The 15702-nt window shown below is 38.7% G+C and overlaps 1 protein-coding gene across 1 annotated transcript in view; it reads left to right on the top strand.

Annotated features, from left to right (window-relative positions):
* The window catches only part of LOC139735506 (liprin-alpha-1-like), a 148248-nt gene that overhangs the window by 112252 nt on the left and 20294 nt on the right, over positions 1-15702 (top strand). Inside the window, exons 18-21 of the mRNA XM_071646263.1 lie at positions 5665-5752; positions 6515-6797; positions 11015-11271; positions 14570-14667. Of these exons, the coding sequence (XP_071502364.1) occupies positions 5665-5752; positions 6515-6797; positions 11015-11271; positions 14570-14667 (726 nt within the window). The remainder of the gene's footprint in view (positions 1-5664; positions 5753-6514; positions 6798-11014; positions 11272-14569; positions 14668-15702) is intronic.

Raw genomic sequence — 15702 nt, 5'->3', positions numbered from 1 at the left:
TGATATTAACAGTGAGGTGTTAACACTTATTAACACCCGCTTAACCGCTCCCTGTTGATATCACAGTGAAAATTCATTCGCACTGTCATCCATGATGAAGAGGAAGGATCCTCGAAAATTCAGATTATTCATTAAAATCAAGATTGGCATTTAATGCATTCCGCTGTTGTGACATTATCATTGCTATTTATTACCTGCAGTATACATGCTCATGTAGAATAGATCTCTGCTTCTTGACTTACAAATATATATCAAGTATGGGCAAACTTTATCCAGAGTCATGCTGCAAAAGAAGTTATGTTTGATATCAAATATATCAGTCAAATCGAAGAAAACACAAAACAAAAAGATAGTTACACGTTTGACATGTACACTTGATGTCACTGAGTAAGCTACGTTTTATGACAGTGTCGTTGTTATTTCTTTCTAGTGATATGTGTGGAAATAGTCTAATTACAATACAATTGTATGTAGGTTGAAATTAAGTCAAATCATGCTTAACTTCTTTTTAGCAACATGGCCAATGAAATTTTTAGAATTCTTCCAGAGTATCACTCGCACCCTCATTTTATGAAGTAGTATATCTGTCTCTTTTTACCAACCTACTGTCTTTGGCACTTCACTTCTCTTACGTCTCCCATCAGCTTTACTTATATGGGAACTGTACCAAGGTACATGTGGCACCGTATTGTTCTGTGTGTTTTTATGCATTCTTAAGCCTGTGTTTCACAACTGCATATCCATGACAAAGGGGTATATACAAATAAACCAGACATGAGCTTTGGGAGTGTCAGATATATTATTAAAGATATATATTTTTTTCTTGTATTTTCACATCCTTCTCGAGTATAAAGGTACCAGGAAATATTCAGTAGGCTGCATTTACCAAAAATGCAATTGAATAAGCCCAGGGGTTGGGGAAGGGGGACGCATAGAGAATAGAATTATGCAAAACTAATTCTTCCTTTAGAGAGAGGAAAGAGATTTTTGGGGAAAATTAGATTTATCTGCTAGAAACAAGAGCAAACTTTTTTTTTTCTTTTTTTAAGGGATTTCTATTGCATAAGTATTTCTTATCTATTTTTTTTTTTTTTTTACTATTAAATAGAATTACTTTCAAGTTCATACTCATCAATTTATTTGCAATTTGCAATATCTCTGTTCAAGGGGAAAAAAGAAGAAGAGGAAATATTGAAAAAAAAAAATACTCCGAAATTTTCATTGTCACATAAAGTAAATGATAGTTAGATGATACTTATGATACTGTAAAAGTGGATATTTTCGCGCGACTAATTTTCGCGCTTGGCCGGGTGAGAAGAGTTTCGCGTGTTTTTAATTCCGCGGAATTAAGACATCACGCACAGGAACACATGGCAAGCAAAAATATTTGCGTGCTTTTATTTTTGTGCTAGTTTCTGGTTGCACGAAAATTTCAACACCGCGAAAATGTCCACTTTTACAGTACCCTTTTTCATGGATATGTCTGAAATTGCTTGGTTTGCGGTTCAAAGTTTCCTGTGTGTTTTCTTTCCTGCTTGTTTTTCTTGAGTGTAGTGGACTAACAGCCATTCTCTTCCTTGGTTGTACATTGATATACACTGTAGTCAAGCTGATATTCTGATAACCGTTTCATCCCATAAAAATCTGTCACTAACAACAAATGTCTTCATCATTTACAGCAAAATGAATCCAGCATATTGGCAAACTAACCTCAAGATATGTTATATTGGCCCTTAGGAAATGTTGAAAAATCTATAATAAGTGCATGGACTGAGCAAGCTGTTTTTGTAGGCAAGCCAAAACCAATACAGCAATCAATGAGTATAGAGAAAATGATAATAACAACAACAACAACTACAACAAAATGTGTCAGGCTATCAAAATTGTCTGGATAAATTACATTCTCAGTCATAGCCTAGATTTAGAAATTACAGTGTGTACAGTAGAAAGCATCCATCTTTCAGTAAAGTTGAAGCAATCTTTGGTTGGCAGGTTTACAGTTCGGATGATGTTGACTGCATGGTTTTTACTGTTGTGTCATTTTTTTTTTTCCTTTTTAATTTTGTCCAGAGTGTGAGAGTGCTGTGAAACTTTTCTTTTCTTAGATTTTGCACCTAGTCATACAACTGGGGGTTAAACAAAGTCTTTACTCTGTTTTCATTGTGTAGTGTAAAGGTTGAGTAGTCAATACCCTACAAAATTACGAGGTAGTATCAAGTGATACACTCTATAATATAATTAGGTAAAAATCTACTTGGACCTGACTTCTTTGATGAAGAAATAACCTGTCAGCATACAGTGTACATTGTACTGTAGTTGTCGTCTTCGACAAAAAAAACTTATACTTTGTGGTTGTTAAAAAATCAGAAACTATAATAGGAGTCACTGATGGCAAAGAATTGAGCCGTAAAATCAAAGAAAAGCAAAGAATTATGTTTGCCGAAATTGTTTAGACTCCATTGATTCTCTTTATTATAATTAGCAGTGGTAGTAGGAGTTGTAGCAGTCATTAGCGGTAGTAGCAGTTGCAGAAGTAGCTGTAGTGATTATTATGGTATTATTATAGCTATTATAATCATCATCATCATCATCATCATTTACCCGTATGCATTTCCAAAGCTTTGTCATTATCATTATTATTCTATAGTACTACAGGGAATAATTTTCCCCGTATCGCATCGTAATTTGCTATGCATTTTTACACCACTGCTAAACAAACTATCTTTTGTGTAGCACTTACCTTCTCTAGAGGTGTACAGGATGTCATTTGAAATATTACAGGTATTTTTCATCTAAAATTGCTTAATTTACGTATCAAATTTGAGTTGGAAAATAATTTTGCTTATTCGATTTGACTTGTACTCATCTTTCAAAGTTGGATATTTTCTCGGGACTCATTTTTTGCGCTGGGCCACGTTAGAAGAGTTTTGCGTGTCTTTAATTCTGCAGAGTCAAGACATCAACTACAGGAACATATGGCAAGCAAAAATATTTGCGTGCTTGTATCTTTGCGCTAGTTTCTGGTTGTGCAAAATGCGCAAAAATTTCAACGCCACGAAAATTTCCACTTTTACAGAATTACTGAGAAAAGTTAATGGGAGAAAAAAAAATCAGAAATAGTAGCTTTTTGGAATATGCAGGAACCCTGGATTACATTAGACTGTATATCAAAATCACTGGCAGCCTGTGTGTGTTCAAAACCAACAAATGTGATACAAAGCTGCTGTTAAGGAGGTTTAATACGTATTAAGTATTTTCTTTCTGTCAGTGAAGTTTGTTTGCATTCTTTTCTGATTCTTGTGTGCACTGGCATGCAGAAAGGAGTGATATTTTCTGTGAATGATGCAAATCACTTTTCTTTCCCACGTTGGTGATGGTTACACTTTTTCTTATAATGCAGTGGCGGATCTGCAGGGGGGGTTTAGGGGGTTTAAACCCCCCTCTTGGGCTGCCAAGTAAAAAAAAAAAAATAAGAACATACAAACAAACAACAACTAATTAGTCAATTATTTGAAGACCAAAATCAACAATAAAGGCACTTTTCTTGCGTAAAAGCTGTCAATTTTAAAACTGAATATGCAAAATTTTCGCCCCTAACGGGGCGAAAATTATAATACACTATCAATATACATTATCATATCTTTATACACTAATATTTACTTTATGAGTAAATTTAGTGTATAGATGGTAGCCTCGCGTCCTCGAGTGTGCCCCGTGGAACATACCTTTAGTAAAGCCTACTTTTTTTCTTTTCTTCTATGCTTTCTTGTAATACAAGAATAATTTTTATTGCTCAAACAATGCGATTACGTTTTAGCTTTTAATGAATACATTTCAGACGAATGGCAAAGTGAGAGTGGCTCGCTCGCTCTGTCCATACTTATAATAGAATGAATAGTTTGCATAATTTATGATCATAGTCCTTCGCGGTGATTTTTTTTAAACTGTGTTTAGTTCCCTAGGAATTTGATTTAAATGCCCTAGAAACGCGACTTTTATACTCTGTTTTTACAAAAAGTCCCTATGCGTGGGACATGGGAAGAGGTATATCCCCCTCCCACACCCTCCCCCGCTCTGTCGCTTCGCTCTCGCCGCGGATCTCACACCGTCTCATGAAATAATGTTATACCTCCGTATAATCATAGTCATTTGCAAATGATTCTATCCACTTTTTAATTTCCTAGAAATTTGCTTTTAAATGCTCTATAAACGCGACTTTTGTACTCCCCCTCCCCCCGCTCGGTCGCTTCGCTCCCTCGCCGAGGATCTCAAACCATCACGTCAATGTGCCCATCCCCGTCGAAATTTTGCCCCCCCCCCAAACCAGACATGTTCCACCGCGCTTGGGGCGCGGGTGGGGCTGCACCAACCCCCCCCCCCCCTCCCCCCAAAAAAATATATATATAATATATACATTGTATATATGTTTGGCAAAAAGAGAGAGAGAGAGAAAATAGAGCATGCGAAGTAATTGATATGCTTAAAATTGCAAGCTGGCAATCCTAAAAATTGAAAATCTCCCTACTGTGGGAGGGGGGATACCCCCCTCCCACACCCTCCCCCCCCCCCCACTCGCTTTGCTCTCACTCACTTTGCAATACCCAGCTCAACCCTTAAACCCCCTCCTTGGAAAAAAGCTAGATCCGCCCCTGTAATGTAGTAGTTGTAAGTGGAGTCAAATATGGAGCTCATTCACACAACATTGCTCATTTTCATGCATCAAAACTGCATATAGTGCATGAAAGATGTACTGCGCTATTTTAAATTGCAAATTTTCATACAGCAAGCATCCCCTGTACTGGTATGTACATGTAATAATGAAGGAAGCTACGAATAACGTTCTCTACCAGTAGATCTCAGCAAAGATGGTAGTGGCGCCCCCAGTGTCAACTAACAGACTAACACTGCCAAGATACGACTGTGTGGCTGCTCCCCCTTCTGCATTAAAGTGCTACTATTCTCCCCAAATATTTGTATGCTTTTGGTATTTTTAAAAAAATATGAATTGTCTTTATTTTTAAGTGACCTCAATTCAATAACAGTAAATGTCTATATCTTGGCACACGCTGTTGATTCTGTTGATTTCTTAGCAGAAAAGCACCGTTGTGCTCTCCATCTGCCATGGCTCAGAGATTGTAGCCACCCAAACTCCAAATACTGCACTGCTGTTACAATAATATTGTTTAGCGCGATATGCAGACCTAGATTATGATTCCGTGAAGATGATTTCATAAAAGGTTGGCATGTACGTAACTGCTCTTGACATGTACCACAGCTTTGCAGGAATGTAATGTTTGCAGAAAAGCACCGTTGGGGTTTGGAGATTTTCAAGCAGACAAAAGTATAGCAGTATTAAAGTTTCCTGATACGACAGCAGTGAAATCCCAAAAGCCTTGAAATGAAATTTCAAAGCGTACCATTCAGATACCGTGACAGTTTTAGGAGACATTTTGAGTTCACCAACTGAGCTAGTTTGAGCAGTCTTTTGTCTATGCCATAATAAGAAAATGATTATCGTGCTCATATCTTGTTGAGCTTTATGGGTGTGGCTAATATTTGTCTCTGCCCCTTCCTCCCTTGAACACGGTTGCTAACTCTGTGCGTATTCGTGTGTGTGTGTTTTTGTGTATACACATGTCCCATCTCTCTACCTACCCCCTGCAGCTCATTTACAAGAAGACTCCGCCTCCCAGGACTCCATGGCGATCGGAGTGACAGGGCAGCGGGAGCAGGATAGGAGAAAGAAAAAGAAGTGAGTACTTGGAGATCACTATAGGCAAACTGTGCAATCCTCACTCAATTACATGTTTCTGATCCTGGCTTCTGCACACACCAAATTCAATAAGTGGGACTAGTAAAACAGTTGTAGGCAGATTTTGCAATTCTCGCCCAATGGCAAAACATGTTTCTGAGCTTGGCTTCTGCACACCCCAAATGAAATATGTGGGACTATCAAAGCAGTTTCCTCTTTTATTTTCACATGGCTATTTGACTGGTCCTGAAAATCCCTGCACAATATCGCCGCATGAACAGGGCTAATATTTCTCCTTGTGTGACAAACACTGATGCATAGATTTATTGATGTGAGTGCCTCATAGTCCATGATGGTATCTCTTGTCTGAGATTTGAAGATGTTTATTAAAGCAGCGTCACAGTCAAGTAAGAATTCCTTGTCTGCATTTCAATCCAATTCAATTCAATTCAATTCAATTTTATTCAACCATTGAGTAAGAACATACACTGTACGTATAAATACAAATTGTACAATTGCAGACAAGAATATGCATTTAATTATTTGCTAACATTTAAACATTACCAAGCAACATAATTATTTAGTTTAATGAAGAAAAAACAAAACAGAAACAGAAAAAGGGGGAAAATGGTAGAGTGAAGTACTTAGATATTTGTTTGACAAGCATCATTATAGCCTGGAAAGAATAAATTATGCTAATAAAATGTAGAACTTTCAACGTCCAATGTTGACCTTGCCAAATGATCCCTCTTCATCACGCAGGCACGAACTCTTGGCGGAGGCGATACGGGCGGGCACACCATTTGCCCTCTGGAACGGCCCCACCGTAGTGGCCTGGCTTGAGCTGTGGGTGGGCATGCCTGCCTGGTACGTGGCCGCCTGCCGCGCCAACGTCAAGAGCGGTGCCATCATGTCGGCGCTCTCCGACACGGAGATCCAGCGCGAGATCGGCATCAGCAACCCGCTGCACCGGCTGAAGCTGAGACTAGCCATCCAAGAGATGGTTAGTCTGACCAGCCCCTCGGCCCCGCCCACATCGAGAACGGTGAGTAGGAGCTACAGAATGCACCACTAACCTCTCTGAGAAGCAACTAGATATCTCATTGGCCAATCGCTATGAAGCCACCATGCCGCCATCTTACCTGGCACATCTCCTTTCGGTCTGTGTACAGAGCTCACAACATTGTGTGATCTTGGTGACAGTCTCTGCTGGAAAATGTGCACAAATCCCCATAGAGTGTGCCTGGTAAGATGGCAGCTTGGCGGCTTCACTTGTTTGTACAGTGTGAACAGGCCAATGAGATATCCAGGTACTTCCTCTAGAGATCAGTGGCACAACTCCTCAAAAAATGACACGATGCCTTCTATCCCAAATCAACAGAACCCTCCTGCTTTTTTCTCAAATTTGAAAGCAATGGAAAAAGACCAAAGCAAAACCAGAAACAGATAGAAAGAGATGAAAGTAGAAGAGCATTTGTTATTTATCTTGGGTGGTAAAAGAAACAGCCCTCAAATGACAGTTGCACATTATGTCAAATTTTATGCAAAGTGAACTGATTTAGAAGTAGCCTTGATTCTAGACACTCACCCTCCTAGCCCGTAAATTGTGTTAAAGTTCTCTCTGCATGATAAATAATGTGGTACTTCTGAATCAAGATTAAGTAGCAGACGATAACTCAACTGCAGGGCATTAGTATTTGCTCTTTGTTTTTTGTAAAATTTTGACCTCACAATATTTTAATAATGCATTTGTTGAAGACTACAAAATTATAAAATTGCTGTTACCAACGTACATTATTCTTAAAATCTTATGAAAATGAAAAAAAAAAATTATGCACAGGATTTATTGTTCCTTTTCAGTATTTAATTCACCTACAATGTTGCAGTACATACTGTAGTCCATTGTTTGCTGTTATTTGCTGGTAAAATGAATTATTTCATATTCAAAATGAAATTCTCTCACACAAAATGAAAATGGGAACACAGGGTATGCTACATTGTAGTTTGAGACCTTAATACTGAGTAATATTCTACCCCATAACAAGTGCCTACCTTGGTGTATTAATGGCAGTCATTTCTTTGGTACACAGTTTATAATTTTGCATTTAATACATTTTATATAAATGACATATTTATCAGTACATTAATAATGGTGCTCAGGTGATATTAACTTGTGACAAGTAAACAACAACAACAACAACAGATGCTTGAATTATACATGTACATCACAAATCCCCGCCCCTGTGTTAGCATGTGTTATTTGGGAATGTGAAACTAGTGGCATGCTTGTGTACCTGTGTATAAAACAAGGTTCTTGGAAATGTTAATGGATGCTGCTTTCTGGGAAACGAATAAAGGAATGAAATTATACCAAAGCAAACACAAACGTGAAGATGAAAAAAAAATGAATGTCGAAAATATGTACATATCAGATCACATTCTTGGAAAGAGAAGTTTCAGTCTAACTCTACTGAATCTACTCATTAATGCTAAGTATGCACTTGAATTCATCAGGTTTTCCTAGTAACTACATTGTATACATGTTTTTGTCATTATCAACTCATACATGTTTTATAATGACATACAGATTTACAATGATTGATTTATATCTTTTGAGTGATAAAGAGGCTTTTAATGATGCTGCAACCCAAAATGAACACCAACATGTGGCCAACATAAAGTTCAAATAAAAGAGCAGGGCTTATTCCACCTATAAATACAAATTATTGATTATGAAAAGTATGATATTGAAGTACATCATCAAACTACAAGACTGTCCCTTGGGGCTTGATGCATCAATTCAAGCATAATGTCATTTGATAGAGCTGGATTAATTTGAAACAGAGTGTATGCATGAGACAGACTTCATTTAAAAGAGCGTGGATTTTTTAGATCCATTATTTGAAGTTTGAACTGAACTATAATTTTCGAACCAGGTACATTTCTCAGGAAAAATTTACCCCTAAAATCCTGCTTACAACTTACAGTATTTCCCGGAGTGGTTGCAAATTTTGTATTAGTCCTTGATTGCAACATCCCTCGAGTTATTCTCAGATTTCCACTATGATGGTAATGCATTCTTAAGTGTTTTATATGCAGTGTTATTTTAAAGTTACAAATGAAGAGTTTGTTCGCAAAAACCGATAAGTCCATTTTTGAAGATTTTGAAGTACAGTCTCTGTCATAAAGTACAAAATAATACCTTTTAAATTATATATTGGTCACTACATATAAAGGTACATTTTTGAAGTTATGGTGAAAAGAAGCAAAAAATTTCTTATTATTCTCTTTATTTTTCTTGACCTTTTCTCGCAAATATCTCCATTTGGCAAATGTGGACTTATCGGTTTTTGCAAACAAACTCTTCAAATCTTTCATAGACTTTCTTTATACTTGATGATACTTACTTTCCTGGGATGAGGAAAAATGCATTCATGTCAACATCAATCTGTTGGAACATGAACAGTTTGGTGAACTCTCCTTGCAACCCTTTTGAAACATATACTTCATTGTGATTATGAGGCATGTTTTAAGGAAAATTATTTTTTTTTTTGTGCTTGGGTTAAATTTGTCTTGTTGCATCTTGATTTTTGTTGCTTGGTATGTTGTTAAAATGTTCTGTTGAATATCTCAGTGTCTGTCGTTATATGCTAAGTGTTTTGTTGTTGCTGTTTTTTATTCCCTCAAATGTGACTGTGCACCACAACACAAATAAAAAGTCGCACCCCTTCATTTCACGTGAGGACTCAAGAAAAGTGAAACGGGTCAACCAAGTTAATTTTGAGTTTTCCATATTTTCTGAAAGAGGTATTCTTCTTCTACATTATTCTTGAGTTTGGGATCATAAAATGAATGGGAAAGTGCATTTTCAGTAGTTTTTCTACAACCCTTTTCTGTAGAAAAGTGAGATCAGGTATGTCTAAAAGAGGCCCCTTTTCATTTCTTGATAACCCTTTGCAAACTCTTCACTTTCAAGTCTGATAACTTTTAAAAGGATAACATTACTGCTTTGAAAGTTGGCAGTAATCATGGGCAGAGTGTTTAGATAGAGCGTGCTCAATTTCAATTTAATCTGATAATCCCTTCATTGTTGTTGCTCCAGTGGTTTAGATCCAGTTTTTTTTCCCCATTCATCGCACAGCTATCACTGTGGTAAAGATTAAATGCTTGAATGAACAGATAAACCCTGTACTTCAGTGCCTCTTTTCTCTGTTCGCACTTTTTCAGAGTGTGTGCTTTCTTTCCAATATTAAGGTAGGTTAGGAGTGTCCATTTGAATTGAGTTATACATAATTTTAAAGCTTTAGAGTCTGCCCTTTTACAATCTGTCCTTAACTACAAATCCATGTCTGGCGACTTTTTGTTTGTTTTGTGGTACAAGGTCACAAATGATGTTTTGCATGTACAAGTAAGCCTGAACGTTAATTTGTTTTGTTTGCAAATGACTGGTAAATATGAATCATGGAATGAAGATAACTACTTATACATGATTGGTAACCATTTAATCTATGTATCCCAAGTGATTATGTTTTGTTTTTGTTTCTTTTGGGAATAAATTTGGAAAACAGAAAAAAAGAGAGGAAAAATATCACTTGATTGCTGCTTTGGTGGGTGGGATGCTTCCAAAAACTCTTCCAACAAAATTGCATTTACCCAAAATTGTATTTACTGAAGAAACTCTGTTATTTTCTCATGACTATAAAACAGTTTGATTTTACAATTTGCAAGAGCTGAATCTGACAAATACTTTTTTTTTTTTCCTACAAAGTGCTCTCTTTTAAAAGCATTTCATGAGTGGCCAGAGGTCTTGCCTGTCATGAAAGAAGGGAAGGACTTCAAATATTGTGTATTTAATGAATCAAATACAGAGGTTTTGAAAAGGAGGCATTTTGATAATCATTTCTAAGAGAATGATGTATGTTGACAAAATCAATAATTTGTACCCTTTGCACAAATATATGTATGTATTTCTTGGTCACTTTTTTTTTTTTACATGATGCAGTTAAAGCACATTTTTGTATGTATATTTAATGAATGAAATGTTAACTGTTCCTTTTACTTTGGGAATGCTTGTATTTATATCATGTGGTAGACTAGTGCATGCTTGTTGGTACTAACTGGTGCACCTTGCTTCCTCCTTATCTGTGTATACATATGTGGAACGCTACGCCCCCCCCTACCATACCCTACACACGAATACATACACATATATACATACATACACACACTTGCACTCTGTAACTCATACAAATGCGACTGCAGTCTGACAATCTCAATGCCCCCTCGCAACCGCCCCCGAAACCGACTCCCCCGCCCCCGCCCCCTCCCCACCCCATCGAGCAGACGCTGGCCTTCGGTGAGATGGGCCACGAGTGGATTGGCAACGAGTGGATGACCAGCATCGGACTGCCCCAGTACCGCTCCACCTTCATGGAGTGTCTGGTGGACGCCCGCATGCTTGACCACCTGACCAAGAAGGACCTGCGCGGACAGCTCAAGATGGTCGACAGCTTCCACAGGTGAGGACGCTGCAACCCCCTATCTCCTCCCCATTACTGTTATGGAATAGTCCGTGGTCACTGTTACATGAGTGACAAGTAAGAATGTACCATTTGCAAGAAAGGGTAATGTTAGCTCTTGTGTGTCAGTGTTTAGGGATGTATTGCAGATGGCCTATCAAAAGAAAGCACCCTGTCCCTCGATCCCCTACCTCCACCCCCACCCCCATTTCTGCCATGGAATAGGCAATGGTAACTGTTATGTGGATTGTAGGTAGGGATGTACCATTTGGGAGAAAGGGTTTATGTTAGCCCTCACATCAGTGTGTGGAGGTGTGTGCCAGATGGTTTATTGCCAATTGGTCTATTATCAAATGGTTCACTTCCCAGTTCGTCTACCACCGCTATACAAATGATGCACAGGATAGAGTGCGTGGTGCATGTTTCACAATTGTGAATACCCTCGAGTGAGCTACATCTCCACTAATGCCACAAAATAATCCTGTGCATCATTTGTTTTATAAAATGGGTCGAAAACTAACAGCATTTTTCACGTACCTTTGTGGGTCAATACCAGTCAGCTACATGTAGCACTCGCTCAAGAATCGATGTCCGAAGATATTCGTCCCAAACATTTACGCACCTTGCACTTGGAAATCCCGCACATATAAGTACTGTACGTATAAGAGTTTACGTACTCCACACACGTTATGCACACAAGAAAGGCCGGCCGGCAGCCCGAACTAGAAGTTGTTTACAGGATTGACAGCGCGATGCACTTGTAACAACTGATTGAGTGCGCACTGCTAGTGTAAACATTGTGGCGTCAGGCCGTGCATGTTAGTGAGAAATTAATGCACGCACACGAGACTCATTTCAGCGCTTCCAATTGGCTACATTCTTGAACCCATTTTATAATGCGGCTTAACTCACTTGGTCTACCATCAATTTTGTCTAATGCTCGTTTGGTCTACTGTACTTCTCACTTGGTTTAATGCCCAGTTTGGCTACTTATCGTTTTGTCTAATGACCAGATGGTCTTATAGCAGTTTTGTCTCCTTGGACTTTTTCCCATTTTGTCTACTAAACTGTGGGTATTAGATGAAGTGGGCATAGCTCATCTGGAAGTATGTAGACCAACTGGTAATGAGGCTAAGTGGCGATTGGACTTAACTAATTGGTCATAAGACGAACTGGTTGTAGACTATTAAAATGGAATTAGACCATGTTGGTTGAGATTAAATGGCTATTAGACAAAGTGGGAGTAGACCAAGTGATATATCCCCTGCCAGATGGCCTTTCCAAAGAAAGTGCCCTGAATGTTAACTGACAGCTTCATTAGTACTCCTTGTGGGTAAAATCTTTTCTGTAGGTAAATATATGAGTACACAGATCTCTCCCCAGACATTTCAACTTTCATAACTTTTGACCAGATTGTCTGATTTTCCTCTCACTTTCATTTAGTTTAGCACTAAAGTCTTGCAATAGTCGCTGAAATTACTTGTATGTTTTGGGAAATTTCAGCAGTACAATGTACAGTTGAACCTCTCGTATCCGGACAAGTCGGGACCGGGGTTCATCCGGATAAGGGATTTGGCCGGATACGGGAGACTCAATGCTTTAAACATGTACATATACATACACATGTACTGATGTAGCCCATGTAGTACCACAATGTGGTACTACAATGGGCTACATCAGTACATGTGTATACTGCAACCTTTTCATTGTTACACTCAGTAACAGACCCCAAAATAGAGGTTCGTGTTTGCAAGAATGAAATCATTTTCTTTTATAAATTCTTGGGATGATTTACCTGAATAATTATTAAGAAATGTATCAAGTAGATCTTGAAAATAAGCAGTACGAGTCGACGATACTACGCTTCAAAATTCGATCATCACGGCTCGGCAAAGTCGACTGTATGTCGCCATTGTTAGATTGAGTTGGGAATCCCCCTCTCCTCCCGTAATTATTTTTAAAAAAAGAGAAAAATCACGGCGAGATTGCGTCCGTATAATAGAGAGATCCGGATAAAGGGAGGCCGGATAAGAGAGGTTCAACTGTATGTAAAATCGCTTTTGTTACCTCCGCCAAGGGAGGAGGTTATGTTTTCGTTACTGTTGGTTTGTTCATTAATTAGTTTGTCCGTGTGCAAAATAACTCAAAAAGTTGTCAACGGATTTGGATGAAACTTGCAGAAAAGGTTGAGAATGACACAAGTAACAAACGATTAACTTTTGGTAGTGGTCTGAGAATATGGGGGGAATTTTTAAAGGATTTTTGATATTTTGGCAGGTAGGGTCAATGAACTTGGGAGTTCAGGCTGTGCGTAATTGAGGTTTGCATGCGCACACTAAAGTGCGTGCTCCACTTTCTGCCAGGGTGAGGCGCGCCGTGAGGCTGAGGGTTTATGACGTAACAAAGGCTTCTTTATTAGGAAATAGGGTGATTTTTCAGCATGCGCACCAGTGTCCTATGGGTGGAAATCACTGATCTCTATGGAAGAGCCCAAAGAGCTTTTCTGCAGTGGTGGAGAGGAGAAAAATATCTTTGGGAAGAGCAAGATCATCGCTGGAAAGTAACTGCTTGGCGAAGGTCTGCGCTCCCCGAGTGCTTTTGTAGTTTATATCAGTTTCCTTTACAAATATGTCCAATTTTGTATATCACACCATTTTTGGATAAGAAGTAGTAACTCCGGGGCCCTCTTACATAAGAAGGTGATATAAAACATAAATCAAATCTAGCATACATAATGTAGGCCATGTATCAGCCCATTAGAATGGAGCATTCAGAGACTTTATGGTCTATCTTCTGACATATGTATTTGATCTCACCTGTTATGCAACAGAGCCATGGTAGAGGCCGTGTGGCAAAGCAAGACCACCCAGGAATAAAAACCAACAAATGTATACAAGTATAATCTAATCTCTGCTCGCTCCCTCGAACTGGAATTGCTTTCAATGTGGAATATTACAGTATGTTGTATATTAGCTTTGTCAAATACTACATGGGATGAGAAGGCCAAATACATGTATTGGTACCTATATTGTGTTTTTTATTAGTCTCCCTAACACATTAAGCATTTCTGTCATACCATTGCAAGGCATGAACTCACATAAACTTTGGACATGACTCAAAGCAGATGGCCCTTATGGTAAAATAATAGACAGTAAACCCTTTCTGTGCCAGAGACTTTGGACAGTCTGTACAATGCTATGGGGTTTGTCTATGACAATCAGCACTCATACCACATAAAGGGTTAAGAAAGGAAACTGACATAAGTCCGGCTACTCTCTTGTGTCTCTTCCTGAAACAGGAATAGCTTCCAGTACGGTATCCTCTGCCTCAAGAAGGTCAACTATGACAGGAAAGAGCTGGAGAGGAGGAGAGAGGAGAGTGCGACGGAGGTCAAAGGTTAGTTTGATAGTCAGCTGGTGAACACCACTGATGCTACCTACCCACGGTGCCATTATGGTGGACAGCTACTAGGAGTAGTAGTTCACAGAATAGTTCACATATTTTACACCTCTATTTGGAAAGGCTATTGGTTCTATGTTCTGTGAGATGTTGAAAACCCTATATGCCTTTGTAAAGATGCTCTTAACAAAGTTTAGTTTTCATTTTTAATCTCTCTCACAAGGCAATTGATATTATATTCTGTCAGAGTTTTGAGGATCTGTGCCTTTGAAAAGATTCTTTCGACAAAGTGTAGTTTTATGTATTTTTAATCTCTCTGAGAAGAAGAATGATTGTATATTCTGTCAGAGTTTCAAGAACCATGCCTTCTAAAGGTCCTCTCCACTTCTTGTTAATCGTTAAGTTGTCTGCTCTTGTTACGATCTACTGAAGATATGAAAGCCCTAGTTCATGTCATGTCTTGCCCTTTCTCAATGGAAACCCCAAAGACCACTTCACCTGGCTCATGCAAAGAGCATGGAGAATATTTGCTTTATTGTCCCCGCCGAACGAGTTCGAGCAGGGGACTATGAAACGGGCTCCGTACGTGTGTGTGTCCGTGTGTCCGTCCGTCCGTCCGTGTGTCCGTCCGTCCGTCCGTCCGTGTGTGCGTCCGTGTGTGATCAAAATCTTCAATTTGCTACTTCTCTGTCATTTATGAGCCAATTTTGATTCTGTTTGCTTTATATGATAGCACTACATGGGAGCTTTGAAACTTCTACACAGAATTTCAGTCGTGACCTTTGACCTTGACCTTTGACCTATATTGTACATTTTGCTACAAAATGCTACTCCTTCGCCATTTCTAACCCGATTTCGATTCCGTTTGCTTTATGTGATGGCACTCGGTGAGGGCTTCAAAACTTCTACACAGAATTTTGACCTTTGACTTCTTTGACCTTTGACCTTGATTTTTTGACCTATATTGTACATTTTGCTACAAAATGCTACTCCTTCGCCATTTCTAACCCAATTTCGATTCCGTTTGCTTTA

This window comes from Diadema antillarum, unplaced genomic scaffold (genome assembly GCF_040938485.1).
Source record: "Diadema antillarum isolate AM-2024a unplaced genomic scaffold, OU_Dant_1.0 seq00000582_RagTag, whole genome shotgun sequence".
Lineage (NCBI taxonomy): Eukaryota > Metazoa > Echinodermata > Echinoidea > Diadematoida > Diadematidae > Diadema > Diadema antillarum.
The sequence above is the reverse complement of the archived record's forward strand: the minus strand, read 5'-3'. Positions and strand labels throughout refer to the sequence as shown.